Source organism: Amphiura filiformis, chromosome 9 (assembly GCF_039555335.1).
Source record: "Amphiura filiformis chromosome 9, Afil_fr2py, whole genome shotgun sequence".
In the NCBI taxonomy this organism is placed as follows: Eukaryota; Metazoa; Echinodermata; class Ophiuroidea; order Amphilepidida; family Amphiuridae; genus Amphiura; species Amphiura filiformis.
In genome coordinates, this window is record NC_092636.1 from 59,167,951 (window position 1) to 59,191,756 (window position 23,806).

The window sequence follows — 23,806 nt, forward strand, 5'->3', positions numbered from 1 at the left end:
GTATTTGCAATCTTCGTACCGACTTCGGTTCGTAAATCGAAATACCGGGACAAAAATTTACCTTAAGTTGTGATGGATCTTCCATTGGCCCGGTTCTTCCATTGGTCCACAATTGTCCTCATTAATAGCTACATAGTTGCAATAGTTACATAGTTTTGCGCAGAAGCTGGTCAGCGGGATGATTTGGAAATTGTGCCCCCTCTCCCGGATCAGTGGCCCATGCAGGTACACCTTGAGGGTCCCTGCTGACATCAGGAGTAGTCACTTACGTTTGATAAAAAGGTTAAATTACTTACCTTGAGATACACGGATAGCCGGTTATGCCTAGAGTGTCTGTTTCGTTTCATCATAGACACAACACTAGCTTTCCTATGATGAGCTTGGTTCTGCGCAGATTTACTATGTGATTTCCCCAGGTCTGATGTTGTCAATGGTATCGAATATTCAGCATATCCCAGTCGTAATTCTGGAGCAGCCGGCACATACTCGTCTGTATTATCAGGTGTATATCTTAATGGGGGTGTAGACGACCTGCAAGATTCAGCTGGAGAACCAATAGCTTGGAAGCTTTGCTTATCATGGTCTTCTCGAAGAGATCTTCGTAAGATTTCATGATGATTCTGTTCACCAGTAGATAATGGTCCCGCAGCTGACGGTGATAATTCATTGGATGGTGTGTTTGATTGCGTGATTGTAAGGGTGGGTGGTGATTTGCTCTCAACGACACCTGTGTGAGCTGCGGTAGACCCTTCACCATCATATTGAGATGCTTGTTTGTTGCCCGATAATTGGTGCAGATCATCATCATTTTCATTCGAAGTTTTAGGTACGGGCCGTTTGAGTAATTTTTCTGATACATCAGTAAATGCATGTACTGACTTCGATTTGGAAGAACCCCAACCAATAATTGTGGTTGGCGCATCTCCGTCCGATTGTTTACTTGTTGCAACAGCCGGAGATTCTTCAAAAGTTCCTGCAGCTGCTCCTGTATCATTCGATGCGCTGGTATTCTGTTTTGAAACACCTGTTTCACTAGTAGATGAGACATTCACATCTCGTTTCTCCAGATCAATGATCCGTGTTCCAAATTGAGCCTCCTCTTCCACATCTGAGTACCCACTCACGAATGAATTAGACTCAACTGCAGGGTGAGCAGATTTGATCCTATTCTTTACAATATGTCTCAACCTCCGACGAAGAAGTACTGCAGTATGTGGTCTGAGAAGGGCTGGTTTTGAATCAACAGTTGTGGATGGTGTTTTAGTATCTTTAACATCCCATGCTTCAATCCTGCTGGATGAAGGGGCCGAAGATTGATGAGAATTGATAAAAGATTTACTTCTGAAAAGTTTTTGTCCACCATTATTATGATATAATAGATCCTGACTGTGCTGACGAAGGACTGCGGTTGTTGGTCTGGAAAACTTGGTACTTCCGTGTCTTTGAAGTCGTCGTTGTTGATAGGATGGCCCGGTTTGGGGACGTTCATTGACTGTAGAATTAGAACGGAGAGATGGACTGCTTTTCGGTCGTCTGGCGAAAAAAGGGTGACGGGCCGGATCAGTAGTAGGAACTTTTGAACTGTATTTTTCCATGATTACTATTTGTTAATGGAGCTGGTTCCCGAATTCATGGTGTAATGCTTCCCATCAAAAATAAAAATCCGTATTGTAAATTGGTTGTATATTCTCAATAGCGCATCCTTTTTTAATCAGATAAGCAGCGTGCCGTCGAGAGAATTATCCGAATTAACCAAGAAAATTCACAATATTTAAAAGTTTCCGATACTTATGATCGCTCCATGCTCCTTTTCTGACACATGGTGAGTGTACAGTAGTTGAATACACCGGTTAGTTACCAAGCTACAGACTACTTGATAACATTGAACCATAACTTCGGCCACATTTAGAAGTTTTCCACATCCAGATTTCACTTCAAAAATTACAATTTAAACATCCGATTGCCCGCAGCAAAAATTATGTTAAATATTGTTGATGGTTGTAGGCCTACGTGTAAAATCGCCTCCGGGCCGGTGTAATATCCGTGTTTACAAGGGTATTTACCTAGTAGCTGGTGCAATGTAAAAAGTTATTCCTCTTTACCTTTGTGTTGTAAGGACATATTGATCAATATGGTATAATCTGGTTTTATCTATTTCCCTTTTATATCTCTATATTGTACTAAATTGTCGATAAATTATCGAACCGTTGTTCAATAGTAAGCTACAGAAATTACGATTTCCATGGATAGACCAACTGACTGCATTTTATTGTATTGATCACACATACGATAAACAATTGAAATGTCATGTCAAAATTAGGCCTTCATGATATGGGTAATTGTACAGCTATTTGCACGAAACAATGATTTCTGTCTCAACTATGGCTAGGCCGATATCAATTATTACTGGACATGGATTTTGTCTGAGGATAAGTAGATGAATTACTCGTGTCTCAAAAGTATGTACTGTACTTTTCAAAAGTTGAAGATTATTTCAAGTATGGGACCACAGCCTTTTAAACAATTGCTGTAATGCTGTAGTCAACGGTTAAGGCAAGTGGGGGTGACAGGAGCCATATTTTTTTCCAATTTGGGCAAATTACCTAATTTAGTAATCAATATGAATGCATTGATCTTATCGGAAATGAGTCAGCAAGTCAAAATCGCGAAAAATCATGCACATGGGCCCGGCGGAAATGAGCCATATCTGATATCAAACCTGGGACTCATACCATTCGTCTTGTGTGTCCGCTTCATTTACTTTTCTCATCTTCTCTGGTCTCAATATGTGATTGCAAACAGCGGTAGGTCATGCAGCTTCATGCTCCCCTCCGACCTGCCTTAAGAGAGTTGTGCTCACGGGTTTGCGTATTTGAAAAACACTTGGCTATAAACCCTGCAACTGATTGTAAATTCATCCAAGCGACAAAATCCATATCACATCGAAAAGGATCACACGATTAATTACGCACGCCTCTTTAGTTAGGCGATGATGTCATTTATCTCTTTTTTCATATTTCGTTTGATAACAACCCTGGATGTAGACTTCTCCGTAGTCCACTTGTCCATTTTGCATACTCTGGCTATTACATTTTAGCATAAACCTTTGATTTGTATTAATTTGTATGCAATTGAATACCTGAGTGGAAGAAGGGCCCAACTCCATCAAAACTGTTTTTGAGATATTAAGAAAAAACTTAATATTTGGAAAAGTTTTATAGACAGAACCTTTTTATCTTCAGGGGACCTTTAATACATGAACATACAATAGTACATACATTCGTAATTATATTTGATGTTTCCATGGCAGCGGTACAGGTCTTAATACGAGTTGGAGTTGGGCCCTTCTTCCACTAATATACTGCAAGTGCCAGTTCTGTGTTATAAATAGCTACAGAAATTACGTAATCACCATTAATTGCACAAGTAGAACTCATGTAATATGTTAGTAAGAAAATTTATTGTAGTGAAAAGCAGATTTCATGGATGAACAAAATTCCTCTTTAACCCTATATTTGTGGAAGAAGGGCCCAACTCCATGGAGTTGGGCCTTTCTTCCATGAAAACTCATGATTAAGTGTACGTGAAAGACTATTTAGATTGTGGATTTTGGCTCATCTTTCACACACAAGGAAGATCAGTCTTCTGGCAATAAAATGCTGGGTCTAACTCATTTTTGTAAAAAATTGGAGTTGGGCCCTTCTTCCACTCAGGTATTCAATTGATAGATTTTCACATCTGATATTTTCAGTCACCATACTCCCTCTGTTTGCTAGCTTCCCTTTACTCGGGCTTTCGCGATTAATATTCTGGTAGATTCCAAAATTAGAATTGTTTAGTGTTTAGTGAGCCATTATAATTATGCAAGATATTTTGCATTCAATAACTTTTATTGTCACTAATCATCTGATTATATAAACTCTTTATGACCATTTACTATTGAACTCTTTAATTTTAACATGTTTAATAAACATCAGTATAAATTTGAGTTCAACGGAATGCGTTCATCATGATTAAATAATAATAACATATTTTCATCAAAATTTGACTATGGCATAGTCTATGGACATAGTAAATGAGCAATTACTCATAATCTCCTGTTCCCTCAAAATAAGCAAAAAGTCGCCAGGGCACTATAGAAGATACAGTCCATTAATCACGACTTCACAATAGATTTCAAATGGAGTTCAAATTCAGTCACCGATAACCCCATTTGAAATTCACGTTCCCTGTGTTAAAGATGAAGGTCACATCTTTCATAGGGCTGTATGGACTTTAACTGGAACCAATGTACCTGCTTAAAACCCACTTTTCCAAAATGATTTTAATCATAAGGTTTGATCTATATAGCACAAACAATTCTACACCTTGTTTCCACAAACAAATGCCATACAAATCATTCACTCCACTACCAGTTTGACTATAATAGAACTTTATTATATAATAAACAGAGTGACAATTGATAATCAGTGTACACTTTTTGGAAAACGGGACCAAAAAAAAAAGAAATACATTTTATGTCAAATCAGTCCCTGAAAATGATTATACAGGGTGTCCCAAAAAAGAGGCCCCTCATTGCGCCCTCTTTTTCGCCTATTTCTGAACAGTTGATCAAATATAATTTGATATGTAAAGAAACCTTTAATTGTTAGCTCTAATAAACCAAAGCAATTTTTTTCAATCGACTCACAACTTTTGAAGATATGCCCTTTGAAAGACAAGTACCCGTTTTTCACTCTGTCCACGGATACCAAATAGAGTGGTTGGGATGGGTCATGCTGTAGAGAGGCCTGCAATATCACCAGACCTCACGCCACATGATTTCTTTATTTGTGGCAAAATCCAAGATCTTTGCAAACGTATTACTGCCATATTCGTAAGTGTCCAAGCAATTGATGCAATGAGGACTAGGGCTGAAACCTGTATTCGTTAAGGAGGCAACCAGGTAGAGGGCAAAGCAGCACAGTAAACTAAATTCAAAAGGACCAAAGACAAACTAAACAGCCCTTTTCAGGGCTACCTTTTATTCCAAAAAGAGAAATGACTTATGTTGTCAATAGAAAGAAAGCAAGAAACAAGAAAGTAAGAAAGTAAGAAACATCATAAAACAAAAAGGCATAAAATAACCGAGAAACAAATAAGTAATTGCAAGTATAGCAAAAGAAGTCCAATCCCACATCAATTTCGCCCAAATTAATGACACTTAACAAAATTCAGAACTCATAAGCCCACCGTTAAAGCCTATTCCCTAAAATAAAGTTGTTATATTATTAAGTTATCATCGAGGAATGTTTTATATTCATGCATGGGTATACGCACTTTTCAATCTTTGAAGTAGCCAAACCTCCTCCGTGGACAGAGTGAAAAACGGATACATTTCTTTAAAAGGGCATATCTTCAAAAGTTATGAGCCGTTGGAAATAATTGTTTCGGTTTATTAAAGCTAACAATTAAAGGTTTCTTTACATACCAAAATATATTTAATCAACTTTTCAGAAATAGGCGAAAAAGAGGGCACAATGAGGGGCCTCTTTTTTTTGGGACACCCTGTACTTAAGTTTTCTGGGTTGATAGGATTAATTTAATCTTAACCCAGAGCAGCCAGCACAAATCAGTCAATTTTGGACTGTTTCCCTCCAATGGCACAAATTTCTTAAAATTCCCTCGGAATGACACATCTGGTTACGTACCTGCAAAAGAGCTACATGTACTGTAATGTACATTATAAAGTACTTCAGTTGAAGAATACACTTTTGACTGTTTCAAGCCCATAGTATGTGAGAATAATCAGCTTTATACACATTTTGGATTGACAAATTCCGAACTCAACAAATCTTTCAGCACTAATATTCCACAGGGACAATGAGAAAAATGTGGTGAATTTGCAACAATACTAAAATCAAATTTCAAATATCAAACATCTTATGAGCTTAAAGAGCATACATTGCTTAATATACTGGCAGTGATCATGAAAAGAATCTGCATAAAATGTTTATTTAGTGTTGAGTTGACCTTTTTTTTTGAAAGGGTAGAAATACCACATTAAAATAGTTTTCAAATTGAGTAAAAAATACTATATACTGTTACATATTTGGGACAGTTACTCAGTTGTCAAACTTTAAAAATCAGATTTAAAATAAAAGTGTCTTGGTGTGCAATAACAAAAATTAAAATTAAAAGTAACAAAGAAAAAAGAAAAAAGAAAAAGAAAAAAATAACTTGATCCCTTTGTTCGAATTTGTGAAAACATATTGGCACCATTATAATTTATTTTACCCAAATTGCATATGTTTAACATAATTTTATCTTGTTTTCATAATGCAGTATCAACAGCAATATTTGCAACAAGTGAAGTTCGCACTATTTCCACTGATACAAAGCATACCAAATTAGAACACTAGAAGGCTATATATTTGTACACAAATACGGCTATACCCGCATGTTATCGGTGTACCCAAACTTACAGTCCTTATTTGCTGAGGACTTAAAATAAAGAAATTGTAAAAAGTCGCCCAATTGGGCAGAAAATGTGTAAAAAGTGAAAGTCCAAGTCACAAGCTTTAATTTAATGTAGGTTGCACTGTTGTAGCACTTAAAATAAAGAAATTGTAAAAAGTCCCCTCCCAGGGGAGTCGTCTCTCTTAGTCTCCATAGGTTGCTGTTGTCAGTCTCTCTTACTCACAATGAGGCTATGCAATATGATTAGGGGGAAACTACTCCAGAGGGAGCATGTAAATTAAATGGAACAGCCATTTCAGAGGGAGTATGTAAATTAAACGGAACAGCCCTTTTTTGGGACATTTCAGAGGGAGTATGTAAATTAAATGGAACAACCAATGGGTATGTAATTTAACTGGAACAGCCTTAACGCTTCACGCTGGTATTTTCAATTATGATATAATACGATCTGTCTGTTTAATCCTACGTGTGTGGGGTGGATGGGTGTGTGGGTGTTAGTAACAATATAATTCTCAGGTGTTATCTGTGTACAAATTCTGAGCCCGGAAGCTGCTTTCTTGGATGAGAAACGACCCGCCCTTTGTTTTAACATTTGGGGCCCTGGGGCCCATAATATTTGACTTATGAGGCCCATGTACATAATTATGTTGAAGTATAATTCTCCAGTGCTATCAGTAGACTCAAGCTGGCCACTGTAGCTACTTTATTTACTGAGTAACGGCCGGCCCTATGTTTTAGCGTTTGGGGCCCTGGGGCCAATATTATGTGATATGGGGCTCATATGTACATATAACAATGTAATTATCAGGTGCAATCTGTGTACAAACTCTGAGCCATAAAGCTGCTTTATATGATGAGAAACGGCCGGCCCTTTGTTTTAACATTTGGGGCCCTGGGGCCCAATATATATGACTTAGGGGCTCATGTACATATGTTGAAGTATGATTCTCAAGTGCTATCAGTAGACTCAAGCTGGGCATTGTAGCTGCTTTATTTACTGAGGAACGGCCGGCCCTATGTTTTAGCGTTTGGGGCCCTAGGGCCCATATTATGCGACATATGGGAGTTATATATACATATGACAATATAATACTAAAGACCTATCTGTGTACCAAATCTGAACCCTGTAGCTACTTTATTTGCTGAGAAACGGCCGGCCCTTTATTTTAACATTTGGGCCCCTGAGGCCCCTAGCCTTGTACATCTGGGGCCAAAACGGGCAAAAGGCACATCTACAACTTAGGGCCCATACATATGCCACATATGAGCACTAGTGATATTATACTTTTAGAGCTAGGCTTGTCAATCTGTTGCACCATATTTTAACATTTGGGCCCCTGGGGCCCATAATATATAACATATGGGGCCCTTGTATAGTTGTAAATATAGAGTACCCCTAGGGCTATCAATGTACCAACTCAGGGCCCTGAGGCTGCTTCATTTGATGAGAAACAGCGTGATTTGTATTTTCACATTTGGGCCCCTGGGGCCCGTGACCTTGACCTCTGGGGCCAAGATGGGCAAAAGGCACTTCTGACGGGGTAGGGCCCATAAGTGTACCACATATGGGCCCCAGGGCCTTTGTAGTTTTAGCGCTAGCCTTGACATAATGATGTGTTTGATGGAGGAGAAGGAAAGGAAACCACAGGATGGCAATATACCCGTCCATGCTTCGCATGCGGGTATAAAAATGAAGATCTAACAGAAGAAATGACAAGTAAATTGAAATATAGGAATAAAAAAGTTCTGGTACTCTTTGTTTTGGATACTGTATAACAAGGCTTCCCAAACTTTTTTTCCTGTAATTTTCATAAGAAAAATATGGCGCGACCCACAGCATAATGCAAATGCCGTTACTTACTGAAACTTACCAGCGGTGTACCTGACAAATTATCTAAAGAGAGCGCACAATTTTCAAGCTGTTACAATGACCAGCTCCCAGAATGACTTCATCAGGACAAAAAATTAATGGGCCCGGCAAAGCGTAAACAAATCTGTAATTTTAATACTAAAATTTGTCAATTAATGGGGTTACATAACCAATACGATGGTACTCTGCACTTTAATGTATGCGGTTGTATTTTGTTTATTTTTTCTGGCAAGTCCCGCAATCTCTTTTGAATGGAGCTGCTACCCCACAGTTTGGAAACCGCTGCTGTATTAGTATCTCGAATTACATTTATTTCATTCTGACCCAGCCTACATTTACTCAATGTAATCATGGGTAGCAAGCAGGCATGGTGGAACCCACGGTATAGTATTCAAAAACCTATTCAGAACATTTTCATGCTTTTAATACACAAGATTCTTGATTCAATATAAAACAAATATTACTGTTCTTTATCACCATTGGTAGAACATAGCAACAAAATATTTTGGCAGTTTTGCTCCATTTCAACCAACAAAAAAGGATTTTTCATACTCTTTATTTTCTTGCAACAATTTCTTTTTAAATTGCAACAGATTTTCAATGGGTACTTATTTATCGCCAATACTGTAAAATCTGTAAAAGAGGCCACAAATACATGACAATTCATGTTGCTATGGAAACTGTAGTACATATGACTTCTACAACAGCCCTCAAATGAAAGTAATCTTTAAAATCAAGAATTTGAAACCATTCAAACCAAACAAATGGTATAAATTAAATAGTGCTTTATATTGATTTACGGTCATTTCTTAATGAGGGTCTTACTTGATAAATTTGGTTGATTGCCATTTATAATTTTTACCATTATCAGCCTTTCTGTGTGACAGTGCTGCACTGTAGTCCAAGTGTGCCAGGATGGCTGCTGAATCTTAGACTCACCAATTTAGTTACGGGTGGACCCCAAAACAAATACAAATCATCTTTAATTTATTCCTGTAATGGTCGAAATATAATAAACAATCCATCTATCACCTTGTGATTATATCATGACTATTACACTCATATGCAGTTAATATTTATATATCAGATTGTAATTTTGCTGAATGTGAAAGGAAGATATATTTTGAGAAGCTTGGAAATATTTAACAACTAGCAACAAGAGCAAATGCTGTATTAGTCCAACATTATGTGTATTTAGTGCATTGGGAAAGCAGAACTTCAAATTACTTACTTTTTCTTAAACCAATTGCATTACCCTTTGTATTTCATACCAAACTGTTCTTCAATTTATGTTAAAATTGTAACCTTCAAATCTATTCCTCTTATTGGGTAACACTTTATGGCTTATTTGCGTATTGTACATACCTGCCAACATTGTAAAAATAAAAATCTGTACAGGGTGCGCGCGATCCGGGGCGCGCGAAGCACGCGCTCTCCCATAACGGCACATGCTTGCCAACCTGTGGAACTAAGGTTGGTGTATAATTAGAGTGAAGCAAGAAGCAAACAAAACTTTGGAAAAACGCGAGTTATATACTTGTTATTCAAGGTTGGGAAAAATTTAAACAAACAAATTTTTTAATTAAATTTTTTTTTTTATTCAAAGTTTTTGGCAACTTTAGAGAACCACTGGACCTATTCTGAAGTGCTAAGATCATTCACAGGTAATTTGAAAAAAAATTGAAAAAAAAATTACAAAAAAATTACAGTTTGTTATCCTTAATATGTAAACCATTAACTAGTGTTTACCTCTTCATGTATCACATATTATAGATGCATTGGTTTTGCATGCATTTATAATATGTGCTACATGAAGAGGTAAATATTGGTTAATGGTTTGCATATTAAAAATAACAAACTGTAATTTGTTTGTAATTTTTTCCAATTTAAAAAAAATTAACTGTGAATGATCCTTATGATCCTAGCAGTTCAGAATAGGTCCAGTGGTTCTCCAAAGTCGCCAAAAACTTTGAAAAAAAAATCTAAAAAAAAAAAAGAACAAATCCGATTAAATCGGAACGGTTGGCAGGCATGATTGTACAACCTGCATTTTACTGGGTGGTAATTGCATGCCTAAAGGCTCTCGATACCAAGTTTACTGGGTGGTAACTGCCTATAGGCTTTCGATACCAAGTTTACTGGGTGGTAACTGCTTATAGGCTTTCAATACCAAGTTTAGTGGGTGGTAAATGTCTGGAGGCTTTCGATACCAAGTTTACTGGGTGGTAACTGCTTATAGGCTTTCAATACAAAGTTTACTGGGTGGTAAATGCCTGAAGGCTCTCGATACCAAGTTTACTGGGTGGTAAATGTCTGGAGGCTTTCGATACCAAGTTTACTGGGTGGTAACTGCTTAAAGGCTTTCAATACAAAGTTTACTGGGTGGTAAATGCCTGAAGGCTCTCGATACCAAGTTTACTGGGTGGTAAATGCCTGGAGACTCTCGATGCCAATTTTACTGGGTGGTAACTGCTTATAGGCTTTCAATACAAAGTTTACTGGGTGGTAAATGCTTGGAGGCTTTCGATACCAAGTTTACTGGGTGGTAAATGCCTGGAGGCTCTCGATGCCAATTTTACTGGGTGGTAACTGCCTGCAGGCTCTCGATACCAAGTCGTCTCACAACAGATTTGTACCTGACGAAAAATAAAATGTAAGAGAAATGTTTTCATATGAAGCATAGTCAGCTTTTTGTAGTTTTGTAAATCCAATTGAAAACTCAGTGGCTGTGCAAGCAGTGCTACAAATATTGTTCAGATTTCAAAATATTCAAATTGAGTATTACAATTGCAGTAAACAGATATGTGACAAAGTTTGGAGAACAAATATTGGCACTTTTTGAAGTCTCAAGAACCACAAAAGTACATGCAGAACTATTATTTGAGGGTCCGACAGTTCCCTCCAAGATACATGAGTTACTGTTGCATTTATGTACCTCATAATTTACTGAGGCACCAAAGTGCTACAGACCTTAAAAGGAGAACAATGTTTTCTATAAAAATCCCCAAATTCACCTATTTTAGGAACTTTGTCAACTTTCTAGAGTTTAAAAAAATGTGCCTCAGCAGATGTTTCTGCTTATAGTTGAGCCAAATAATTGTTATTTCATTTTTTTTAGAGTACACTGTACCTGAGATGAATATTACTACAGAGATAGGAAGCAATGCACTTTTACCATTGTCCACTGTGAACTATGTCATTTGTGGCATCATTATACAAATACCTCTTAAATTAAATTGTCACACATTTCTATTGTGCAATCACTTAATTAAAGAACATGCTCAGTACATGCAAAACATTAAAAAAAATCAAACTCATAGGTTGCATTAATTGGGCAGGAATTGATATACAAAATTCATTAAATTATGTCAAAATGTAATATAATTTTTTGACATAATTTTTTAATTTTGGTTCATTTAGTGTAACGATTCCTGGCAAATTAATGCAACCTATGAGTTTGATTTGTGATGTTTGTACTGAGCATGTCCTTTTAGTAGAAAGTGTGACAATTTAATTTAAGAAATTGATGATTGAGGTATTGTATAATGATGTCACATCAGACATGGTTCACAGAAGACAATGGTAGAAGTGCATTGCTTCCTATCTCTTATATTCGTCTCAGATTGTACTATGGACATAAAGGCAAAATATGGGTTTGCTTGGGCCTTTTACTGTATGTACATTCAAAATAACCAATATTTTAGGTGAAAATAAGTTCACTTTAGCAAAATTGCATTTTCTGTGTTTTCCGCTCTCTGCTCCAATTCCGTGATTCTTATTGTTAACCGGAAAACTTGTCACTTTACTTTTAAGTAATTGTGATTAGCCAAATAAAAAAATGCTGTCTTCATTGATTATAGAATACTTACTCGTCATTCTTGGTGACCCTATAGAAGTAATCAGTGTAATCAGATCGCCCAAGCAATTCCACAAAGTCTTCGTCATGAGTGATTACTATCAGCTGAAAGTTACGCTGTTTTTCACGGCTGTTGATGATACTGAAAGTTGAGATGGTAATACAAATTAAATTAAACACTGGAACTTAATATTTGACACATGTATATACAAAACACAATTGCACATCATCAGACTGCTTCATATCTACTGGTCAGGTGAGATGTATCAAAGACACATTGGTACATAGCACTGCTGCCATGGTCACATTATCAGTCTGCAAAGGTATGCAAAACATGGACGAAAAAGATAACAGACCGCGTACAAGCAGTCATCAAAGTCTCAGCATCACCCGATAACGAGGGCCGATTTTTCCATGAAATGGAGTCATCAAAGTCTCAGCATCACCCGATAATGAGGGCCGATTGTTCCATGCAACAGGCTATGCACTTACCGCATATTTTTTAGGGTCTATCGCATAAGTGTGAACGCACACAATGCTCTATCGCGTAGGCACGCAACGCTGGTGTGATTGTCAGACACGGCACGGTCGAACAATCGGCCCTCATGAATATGCGATAATTCACAGCATACAATGCACTGGGACTTGACTGTTGATATATGGTCTGTAGTAGTCTGTGATGCAAAGGTACTTAGTTGTCATGGTGACTCAAGCAACTCAAGAATGGAAAAGTTCCACTAACAAATCAAACCAAGTACTCTAGTGAACGTGGATTCTCAAAGGCATGAGGAGTTGCAATCAGCATACTAATAAAGCTGGGAAGGCTCATGCAGTGAGAAAATTAAAGGGCACATGCATTGACAGTTGTCATTTGCACTGTAATATAATCATGTAACTTCTAATTAAAACACATGTAAATGACATCTTTTACAACCACAATATACTTACTCCACCAATGCATGAGCTAGACTCTCAATATTCTCCTTATCCAGATTTGTAGTGGGTTCATCCAGTGCCAATATACCACAGTTGAGACAGAATGTCTCTGCTAAGGCCAAGCGTATAATCAATGATGCCAGAACCTACAAAACAAAAAGCAATATCATCTTTACACTTTGCATGTGACAGTGTCATCTGAAATGGAATCATGAAATTCAAATACATTCCCAACAAAGGAGTAAATTGACACAATATATTTAACAGCAGTGAAAGTCCACAGGACACTATTTGGACTTCCCCTGTAATGTAGACATTCTCACTTTTTGAGATATTGGAAAGGTAAATTCTCCTTAAAATATAAAGCTTACAATGATTTTAGAAGGTATTAAAAAGTCAAAAAATGTGTTAGAAAATCCTTTATTCTATTCTACTATTTTTGGAAAGGGTCCATGAACCCTATCTCAAAACTAGTTCTGCCGCCATTTATTCGATGCATTGTGATGGATGATAAAGATATGATCATCATAAAGGAGAATACACCTCCATGGTTTACATACTGAATTAGTTTTTTTTTCTCTGTCTTTGTCTTGTTCCTCACATAAAGTTGGTATATTTGGCTCAAATCTTTGTTTTTATATATTCTAGGTATCCCCTTTGATCCTTGGTATGTTTTGTACCTCCTCCGTTGGAGACACTGGTACCTACTTTGCTCTTCTTTATGGAAAAAAGCTGAGGGTTATTATAGAAAAGAAATAATTACCTTCTGTCCAGCACTGCACCTTGCACGCATGTCTAATGATGTGTCTCCCTTGACCATAACAACCTAAATAAGTGACAATGTGTTACGATGTTGTTCAACTATCGCATTATGATGCTATATAGTTAATGTAAGACATTAGAAACATTTTTCTTTTAATTGTTAGTGCACCTAAACATAACTCTCGGCATGATAGTTCAAAATATAGATCATTTGCTTAAACTTTTTTGATGAAAGGTACTTTTTAGCAATTTTAATGCTGAAAATTGCCACATTTGGATCAGCACCCATTCTTACAATACAAAAAGTACACCCATTTTCATTTTGGGTAAATGAACATTGATCCTTTGGCTTTCTATGGCTGAGTTCACACAGGAGTACACTGTATACAGTATTCACTATATGCTATTCGATCAGGCGCTTGAGGACACATTGCATTCACTGAGGTGTCATAATGTGCAGAAATAGTGCATCTATCAAAAATTAAATTTACCCACATATGGTTTAATTTTAAAATTAGGATGGTATACGCTGCACTAAAATCGAACATGCACGATTCCCATTATACTATACTATACTATACTATACTATACTATACACAGGTACACAACCTTTTCGAATAGTGCCCTCTTATGTGAACTGGTATTGTTAAATTACCTTGTTTGATATTAAGCTATTTGTGTGCCCTGCAAAACGTGCACCGTATACCCGAATAGTATACTCCTATGTGAACTCAGCCTAATGCATGCAAAATAATTAATCCCAAGTGGCTTTATAAGGGTGTGTATATACATCTGGCAACATAGTAGTTTTAAGTTTTGCAAAACTTGCAAAATGTGAAACTTTTCACTCATAAAAAAATGAAATTGCCAGGGGTCTGGGAGAGTTGTTCTTCATTTTGGGCTTGCAGGGCACATTGGCCCCAGCAAATCTGTTTTGAGAGACATATTCAATGTCTCTCGAATATCTGTTCTCACAATAGCTGCAGTGCTCAGAGTGTTGACATTTGTATCAAAGACATCGATATCTCATATAGATGAGATGACAGGAAGAGCCTTTACAACATGTATTACTGGACAATAAGATGTTCTAAAAATATTTGGTGCTATTCAGCTGATTGTTTGTTGCACAAGGTGACCCTCAACATCTTTCCAAGAATAAGAGACTGCCAATTAAGTCTTCACAATGCAGTATTGTTGCTACTTTATTCATCCATTTATTAATATCTTAGTGAAAACAACAACACACAAAAGTAGCATCAACAATTGTTGTATTCCATGACAGTTTGAAAAAAAAAGAAGACAATTCTTCAGTACCACCAGGTCAGGTTGTTATTACAAACCTTATCTATTATTCACAAATTGAGCGCAAACATTTTTAATCAAAAAGTCCATCGTATTATTCAATAAAACTCTCCTGGTCAAGTATATGCTACTTAATTGCTAGTGCACCTAAATATTTACCCTTGGCATAATAGTTCAATAGATTTTGATTTAACTTTTTTTGATGGAAGGTACTTGCCAGGGGTCTGAGAGAGTTGTCCTTCTTTGTGGGCATGCATGATTGGCCCACACATGACACAGTGGTGCTTGCACTTAAATATCTGAGGTGCCATCAGTTTCCCTTAAAAAACATGAAACTGGTGAGATAAACCTGAAAAAGCACATGAATGCAGGCCAAAAAGCCCCCAAAATGGGCTGAAAATAATAGAAGTGTGGGAATTTTGACCTCCTCAAAAAAACCCACCTGAATTCAGGCTAAAACCTGAAAAGTGCCATCTCTGAAATATTGAGACAAATATAAAGCTGACACACACACAAGAAGAATTCAAAAGAAGAATGGTATGGGTTCTATAAAGGAGACTCCAATAAAGGCTAGATGTAAGGGGTCACATTTCTGCCCCATGTACATGATTTTTCTTGTTACTTGCGCAATATTTGTTTGTGTATATTGTATACCTCGACTGCTTACATTAGTACCCAGTTTTAACCGTTTATCAGTGGGAGCCTATTAGATAGGGCATCAGTCTATAGATCGGAAGGTTGTGGGCTTGAATCACATCCCAGCACATTCCCTTGCTTTTTTCCAAGTTGGTTGTGTGGTGGTCCTTGCTTTTTTTCAAGTAGGGTTGTGTGCTGGTCTGGATTTGAGTTTATTTGATGTCTTGTTTAATTGTAACATTTAATTTGTAAACTGTTCTTTCTTTCCTGTCTTGAAAACCCCAACTATTTTATGAAAATGAGGGCCATCAAAAATGCACACCTAATCTAAACTAAATGGCTGCAAATGTATCCACAATCTGCAGCATATCCCTGTACCTAAGAACCCCCAGGATAGCCATTACACATGAATGCTCTGTCGGAGAAGAGATGAGAAAATTGCAAAGTCATCCTGCTGAACCACTCCCATAATGACTTGACCAGGTGTTTTTTTGAAGCTGTTCCAAATGTGGCAATTTTCAGCATTAAAATTGTTAAAAACAGGCAAAAACTAGGAAATTCAGATTTTTGGCTGTTAATATGGAAACAAGCAAAACAAAAAGTTTTCATTGTCACTGAGTGAGAGTGCTCAAGTACCTTTCATCCAAACAAGTTCAAGCAAAATCTGTTTTTTGAACTATCATGCCCCAGGTAACTAGTTAGGTGCATCAGCAAATTAAGCATTATCTAGTTTGTTTTAATGGAAGTTTACAACACTTACTCGATAGTTATATGTTCTTTTTGCTTGATTGGTCAGTGTTTCATCTTCAGAACGGATTTCAATGAAGTCAATATCTAAAATAAAACAAAAGTCATTAGATCAACAAAATAATTATAATTTTGTTTTGCTGGGTAACACATGACTCAATCCTGCAGTACACTTGTTTTTGGAACTAACTTAGATGGAAAGAAAAAAGTTTAATAATCGCTCAAAATATATTTATGAAGAAAAAAGTATGAAAATTGAAATTGGGGGCAAATCATCCTCAGCCCCATGCATTTTGATCCTTGTCACGACTTCCAATATTTGTTCTGAGACTCATATATCTTACCATTTCCCCTGTAGGTGACACGCCACAGATCTCTAATAATTTTGTTGATTTCAGACATCTTCAGGCTATGGTAGCTCATTATAGCTCTGAAATTAATCAACAAAAAAAAAATTTTATCTTCTTATTTTGAATCATATTAAAAACAATACAAATGATTTTAAGAGATTGGGGGATCAGGCTCACTTTAATATAAACTAAGTCATCCTACTATAATTCACCGGAATCTGTGTGTCTGTCTGTCCGCCTCTTTTCTCGGAGACTAGGGGTCGCACGTTCGTCAAACTTGGTGGGTGGGTGCAGCTTGGTATGAGGAAGAACAAGTTTATATTTTTAAGGTCAAATGTCAACGACGGGGTCAAGTCCAATTGAAGTCTAATTTGAAACACCTTAAATGGCAAATCTAGCCATGCCATTGTGTTGACCTTGGACTATCCAACAAAAGTTTCCACGGTGATCAAATTGCCCCTATGGAGCTCAAACTTGGTGGGTGGGTGGACCTTGGATTGACAAACAAAAGTTTCCATGGTGACCTTTTTGTCTGACCTACAGTTAAGAGGTCATAGGTCAAAAAGGTAAACATTTGAAATGACTCGTATGGAGCTCAAACTTGGTGGGTGGGTGGACCTTGGACTAACAAAAAAAAAGTTCCAACATGGGACCTTTTTGTCAGACCTACGGTTGAGAGGTCATAGGTAAAAAAAAACCTAAAAATTTCCAATTGCTCGTATGGAGCTCAAACTTGGTGGGTGGGTGTAACTTTGGCCAAGGAAGCTTAGGTTTGTATTCGTTAGGTCATCCATGGTCAAATTTCACATTGTGGGCGAAAGCCAGGTCAAATTGCAAAAAGCTGTAATTGAGCTCAGCTCTGAGGACAGTGATCCCAGCCAAAGGACACCCCCTGATTTTGAGATCTGCAAAAGCCAATAACCATGACAGCCGAGAACCGCGAAATACGGGTAACCGCCTAAGAACCAACAAAATGTTGACCCACTCACTCAAGCTACTTACTTATCCAGTGCTTTGCAGTATTTCTCTAGATCCTCATTGGCTATTTCAGTAGTCTGTAAACAAATTAAAGGAAAATGTGATATGATCAAGTAACATGTGTCTGATGTCGGGCATATTCATGTTTTGTTTTTTTGTCCAGAAGTATTTTGAATTAAGGGATCTGGAATGAGCGTTTTGAGCATTTCGACAGTATTTTTTTGTGGGACATGAGAGCACATCAGACATACCGAATTGCATTCTGAATACGCAGAATGTCTTTCTGATACCAAATAATTTTCATTTTTTGAAATTCATGATATAATACAAATTTTATGACAAATTATTAAAATTTGATATTTTTCACATTTTTGATATATAACAGTCCTCGAAGTGAATTTTATAAATCTAATGATATATTCTTAAAGTGTATGTAGCTGGGAGGAAAAGCCGCCGATCAATTGAAAATTTTGACCTTTCATATTGAAGATATGGATTTTTTTCCCAAAAAGACTTAATTTTTTTGGTGTTTTGGGAAAAAAATCCATATCTTCAATACGAAAGGTCAAAATTTACAATTGATCGTCGGCTTTTCATCCCATCTACATACACTTTAAGTATAAATCATCAGATTTATAAATTTTCCTTCGAGTACTGTTAAATATCAAAAATCAATTTTCAATGATTTGCCATAAAATGTGTATAACATTGCGAATTTCAAAAAATCAAAATTATTTGATATCAGAAGGACATTCTTCGTATTCAGAATGCAATTCGATATGTCTGATGTGCTCTAGTGTCCCACAATAAATACTGTCCAAACGTTCATACCCCACCCCTTAACAATGCAACATTTTGCAGAAAAACCCTTCAAAATGGAACAATTGGTCCCTGGGATATGAGCAATTTAAGTATTTCTTAACCATAACACTGAACACTGCTTTTTGCTATCGGAAGTTGAAGAAGTGAAAAAGAAGAGAAGATGAACAAAGAAGTCACTTGGTAGTTTGGTAGTACCCCAGGAATTTGAACCTTAAGAGGAACTATCTGTTATTTTTGAGAATAGAGTTGCCACGGTCAAAAATAGATTTTCTTTATACTTTCATATTTGATGCACCTTGACCTCAAACTAACACACATGGGATAAATTTCGAAAAATATCCCGTTGCCATGGTAACAGGCAAATTTCAATTTTAGGCCTATTTTCACAATTTTGCATTTTCAGCAGTCAAATTGTCAAATTTTGAAGCCAGTGTTACTAATATACACAATATATATATACTGTTTTCTTTATAAGGTATGAATAGATCAAACATTAGATGCAGCAATGAAGTATAAAAATAATCACCAGATGTCAGGGTGGGTTATACCATTTATTTGAAATAGGGTGTTTTCAATTTTTCAAAGTATGAAAATATACCAACTTTGTATAGCTCATAAACCATATGGTAGTGTTCCAATTTCAACATCGACCACAGCATGTTGAGATGATACATTTGTCTTATGAAAAAGTTACATTTGAGCTTGGGGAAAACACATCTGTATATACAGTGTTGCCAGACATTTTCCTATTTTTCGAAATTCTACACAAATCTCACCTTAAGTTAAATGATGTGAAAATGAACCATCATCCTTTCAAGGAACATTTATTAGAAAGAGAGTTTTTATTCATATCAAATTTGATCAGTTATAATGGTCAGTGTTGTTTTAAACCACATGGGTGTTGCCATAATTGGGGTTTAATTGTGATTTGTGGATATTTTCAACTTTTTACAAGTCATACAAATACCAAAATGCATTTCTATAATAAAGAAAGAAACATCGACCTCGTCATGTTGAGATGATATATTGGCCTTATGAAAAGTTATTTTGATGTGGGGGGCGGGGGAAGGGTAAGACATCAGTTTATACAATGTTGCCAGATAAACCACATGGGTGTTGCCATAACTGGGGTTTAATTGTGAGGTGTGGATATTTTCAACTTTTTACAAGTCATAAAAATACCATAATGCATTTCTATAATAAAGAAAAAACATCGACCTCGTCATGTTGAGATGATACATTGGCCTTATGAAAAAGTTATTTTGATCTGGGGGGTAAAACGTCAGTTTATACAGTGTTGCCAGATATTTTCCTATTTTTTTAAAATTCAACACAAGTCTCGCCCTAAGTTAAAAGATATGAAAATGAAACTTCACCTTCATACGGAACATATCTTTTTATAGAAAGAAAGTTAATTTCATATTCAATTTGATCATCTGGGATGGTCAGTGTTATTCTAAGCCATATGGGTGTTGCCATAGCTGGCGTTTAATATGACAATTTAGATATTTCCAGCTTTTTACAAGTCTTAAACATAGTACACATCCTTAAAATTATTGTGGAATGAATGCAATATTAAGGTTAAAATTACCCTAAGAACACTTAGTATGTGAATTAAAATTTTAAATATTTCCTTGTATACAGTATTGCCAGTTATTATCACATATATTCAAAATTCAACGTATGTCTCACTTTAGGATTTATATTGTTTAAATCGCTGCCATGAATAAACCACATGGATGATGCCACTATAAATGGAGTTAATAGTGAAAGTTATAGCTATAGTATTCCACTTTTTCACAAAAAACACCCAAAAAGCACACAAATTTGTCCTAATTTGGCGCTTTTATGGGCACTTTTGCCTTAATGCACCCAATTTGGCGTATTGTCTCCACTGCAAACCCAGCAAAATTGCTAAGGTAGGCCTACCCCCAAAACCGTGGCACATCCCGTTATCGTTTAACCAGGGAGAACCCCTCCGGGTCATGTCATAGGTATACTGTGCCCAGTAGTCCTCTTTTTTTACTTGAAACGGATATTTCCTCAGACAACTCTTATCAACATTTGGTGATTTATTATTTTGCTTTAACCCTGCAAGTATCTGCAAAAGTGTTCATATAAATCTCCTTCAGTCTTGAAAGCTTAATTTTAGTTAGCTGCTTCCTTTTTACAAGCTCATACAAATTCATGTCATCAATGAATCAATGCTTGAATGATAGAGAATTAGCAACAATATCATGCAACATTTCAATGGTCATTTCTTCTTCAGCATGACTTTAAATGTCATACTTTCGACTCTCCTGCAAGCTCCTCTCGGGAAAAGTAACTGGACATTAATTTGTCTGGCTGTGATAATATGGGGTAGGCGTAATTTAAACATTATCTTATACTCTTATATGCATCTTTTTGCAATGTAACAATCTTATGTTATTTTAATTTATTTTAGCCTAGCTAGTATGTGTATATTGGTAAAAAATTATGGCTTTTATGTATATTTTAAAGTATACATGTTTGATGTTTTCTGTGTTGTATTTAAGGGGTTGGTCACCCACCTTTGCACAGTATTTTTGTCGGACCTGAGAGCACATCAGACATACCAAATTGCATTTTGAATACGAGGAATGTCCTTCTGATATCAAATAATTTTGATTTTTTTTTTTTAATTCGCGATACAATACAAATTTTAGGGTAAATTATGTATATTGATTTTTTAAATTTTTTTTGACATATTACAGTCCTCAAAGTTAACTTAATAAATCTAATGATGTGTATTTAAAGTGTATGTAGCCGGGATGAAAAGCCGACCATTAAAAATTTATTAATGTTAATTGAATAATTTGACCTTCATAGTGAAGATGTAGTAAAACCAATGTATCATCTCAACATGATGAGGTCGATGATTCATTTTCACATCTTTATTTTAGGAATGCATGCCATTGTATTTTGGCATTTTTAAGACTGAAAAATAGCTGAAAAAGCTGAAAAAAGCTGGAAAAAAAGCTCAACATACGTTGAATTTTGAACATATGTGGCAATACTGTATAGAAGGAAATATTTTCCGAACTCAAATTTAAAATTTAAATTCACATACTAAGTGTTCTTAGGTTAATATTTAACATTAGTATTGCGCTCATTCCACAATAATTTTAGGGATGAGTACTATTTTTAAGACTTGTAAAAAGCTGGAAATATCTAAATTGTCATATTAAACGCCAGCTATGGCAACACCCATATGGCTTAGAATAACACTGACCATCCCAGATGATCAAATTGAATATGAAATTAACTTTCTTTCTAAAAAGATGTTCCGTATGAAGGTGAAGTTTCATTTTCATATCTTTTAACTTAGGGCGAGACTTGTGTTGAATTTTGAAAAAGTAGGAAAATATCTGTCAACACTGTACTGATGCTTTACCCCCCAGATCAAAATAACTTTTTCATAAGGACAATGTATCATCTCAACATGACGAGGTTGATGTTTCTTTCTTTATTACAGAAATGCATTATGGTATTTTTTTTTTTTTTTTTTAAAAGTTGAAAATATCCACAAATCACAATTAAACCCCAATTATGGCAACACCCATGTGGTTTAGAACAACACTGACCATTATAACTGATCAAATTTGATATGAATAAAAACTCTCTTTCTAATAAATGTTCCTTGAAAGGATGATGTTTCATTTTCACATCATTTAATTTAAGGTGAGATTTGTGTTGAATTTCGAAAAATAGGAAAATGTCTGGCAACACTGTATATACAGATGTGTTTTCCCCAAGCTCAAATGTAACTTTTTCATAAGACCAATGTATCATCTCAACATGCTGTGGTCGATGTTGAAATCGGAGCACTACCATATGGTTTATGAGCTATACAAAGTTGGTATATTTTCATACTTTGAAAAAATTTAAAAACACCCCTATTTCAAATAAATGGTATAACCCACCCTGACATCTGGTGATTATTTTTATACTTTCAATGCGACATCTAAGGTTTGACCCATTCATACCTTATAAAGAAAATAGTATATATATATTGTGTATATTAGTAACACTGGCTTCAAAACTTGATAAATTGACTGCTGAAAAGTGCAAAAATTGTGAAAATAGGCCTAAAATGAAAATTTGGCTGTTACCATGGCAACGGGATATTTTTCCCAAATCTATTTCATGTGTGTTTGTTTCAGGTCAAGGTGCATCAAATATGAAAGTTTAAAGGAAATCCATTTTTTGACCGTGGCAAACATTTAAAAAAATAACAGATAAAGCCTCTTATGTGCCAAGCATCACCAACCGGTAGACACAGGGGTTGCGTTGACCGGCCAGCGATTCCCTGAGCATATAGCACTTAGTGTAACTCTTATGGTACCACATTTCACTTGTGAGGAAAGTCTACAACAGCATTTGTTTCCAATTCAGTTTAGCCCTTAATAACTCAATAAGGTGTCCATCTTTCAAAACACTTTCTAAATGGATTTGTATATTTTCTTGCTTGTAGATTATTGTGTACTCTTCAACCAGTACTTTGTTTTAAGCATACAACACTTTGTTCTGTTAGCTTAAAGTGCTCAATAAATGCCAGTAATAAGAAAATAAAAATAATGATAAAATGTTTTAGTGTGTGACTATTTTTTTTCTTATTTAATTGCTGTGATTTCTTTAAACAATTTACTTGTCAACATAATCCACTTACCCTCAGTTTAATCATCATGTCTTGATACTTGTTTTCTGCATTTCTGTAACTATCCTCATTGAGTTCTTTCTCCAGTTTCTTCACGTCTTCATGCAAGATGGCCTGGCGTCCTTCAGCATGATTTCTCTGTAATCAGAACAATTAGAACTAAAACTATGTAGAAAGGAATTAAAAATTTGTTTCAAAATCATTTCCTATTTATTCTTAATTTCTAATTTCACAGAGGGTTAGTTGACAAAGCTGTATTTAAAAATTAACCTTCAAAGCCATATAATACAATTGGTCAAATATTAATTTGTTAAATATTAGTGACAACTGTAAGGAAGGTTTTCTGGTCATTTTAAACCGAAAATTTAAAAAAAAAACCTTGGGGCGTTTACCTGTAGAGCTCAATGGGA

General features: G+C 35.9%; 2 protein-coding genes across 2 annotated transcripts in view; both read right to left on the bottom strand.

Moving 5' to 3' along the window:
* Positions 1–2,097, bottom strand: part of LOC140161224 (uncharacterized) — a 36,006-nt gene extending 33,909 nt beyond the window's left edge. The window contains exon 1 of the mRNA XM_072184673.1: positions 297–2,097. Within this exon, the coding sequence (XP_072040774.1) occupies positions 297–1,595 (1,299 nt within the window). The 5' untranslated portion in view covers positions 1,596–2,097. The remainder of the gene's footprint in view (positions 1–296) is intronic.
* An 8,245-nt stretch (positions 2,098–10,342) lies between these two features.
* The window catches only part of LOC140161225 (DNA repair protein RAD50.L-like), a 57,386-nt gene continuing 43,922 nt past the window's right edge, over positions 10,343–23,806 (bottom strand). The window contains exons 35-42 of the mRNA XM_072184674.1: positions 23,409–23,534; positions 17,921–17,973; positions 16,913–16,998; positions 16,582–16,655; positions 13,885–13,947; positions 13,134–13,267; positions 12,199–12,327; positions 10,343–10,965 (exon numbers count right to left, since the gene is read on the bottom strand). Of these exons, the coding sequence (XP_072040775.1) occupies positions 10,905–10,965; positions 12,199–12,327; positions 13,134–13,267; positions 13,885–13,947; positions 16,582–16,655; positions 16,913–16,998; positions 17,921–17,973; positions 23,409–23,534 (726 nt within the window). The 3' untranslated portion in view covers positions 10,343–10,904. The remainder of the gene's footprint in view (positions 10,966–12,198; positions 12,328–13,133; positions 13,268–13,884; positions 13,948–16,581; positions 16,656–16,912; positions 16,999–17,920; positions 17,974–23,408; positions 23,535–23,806) is intronic.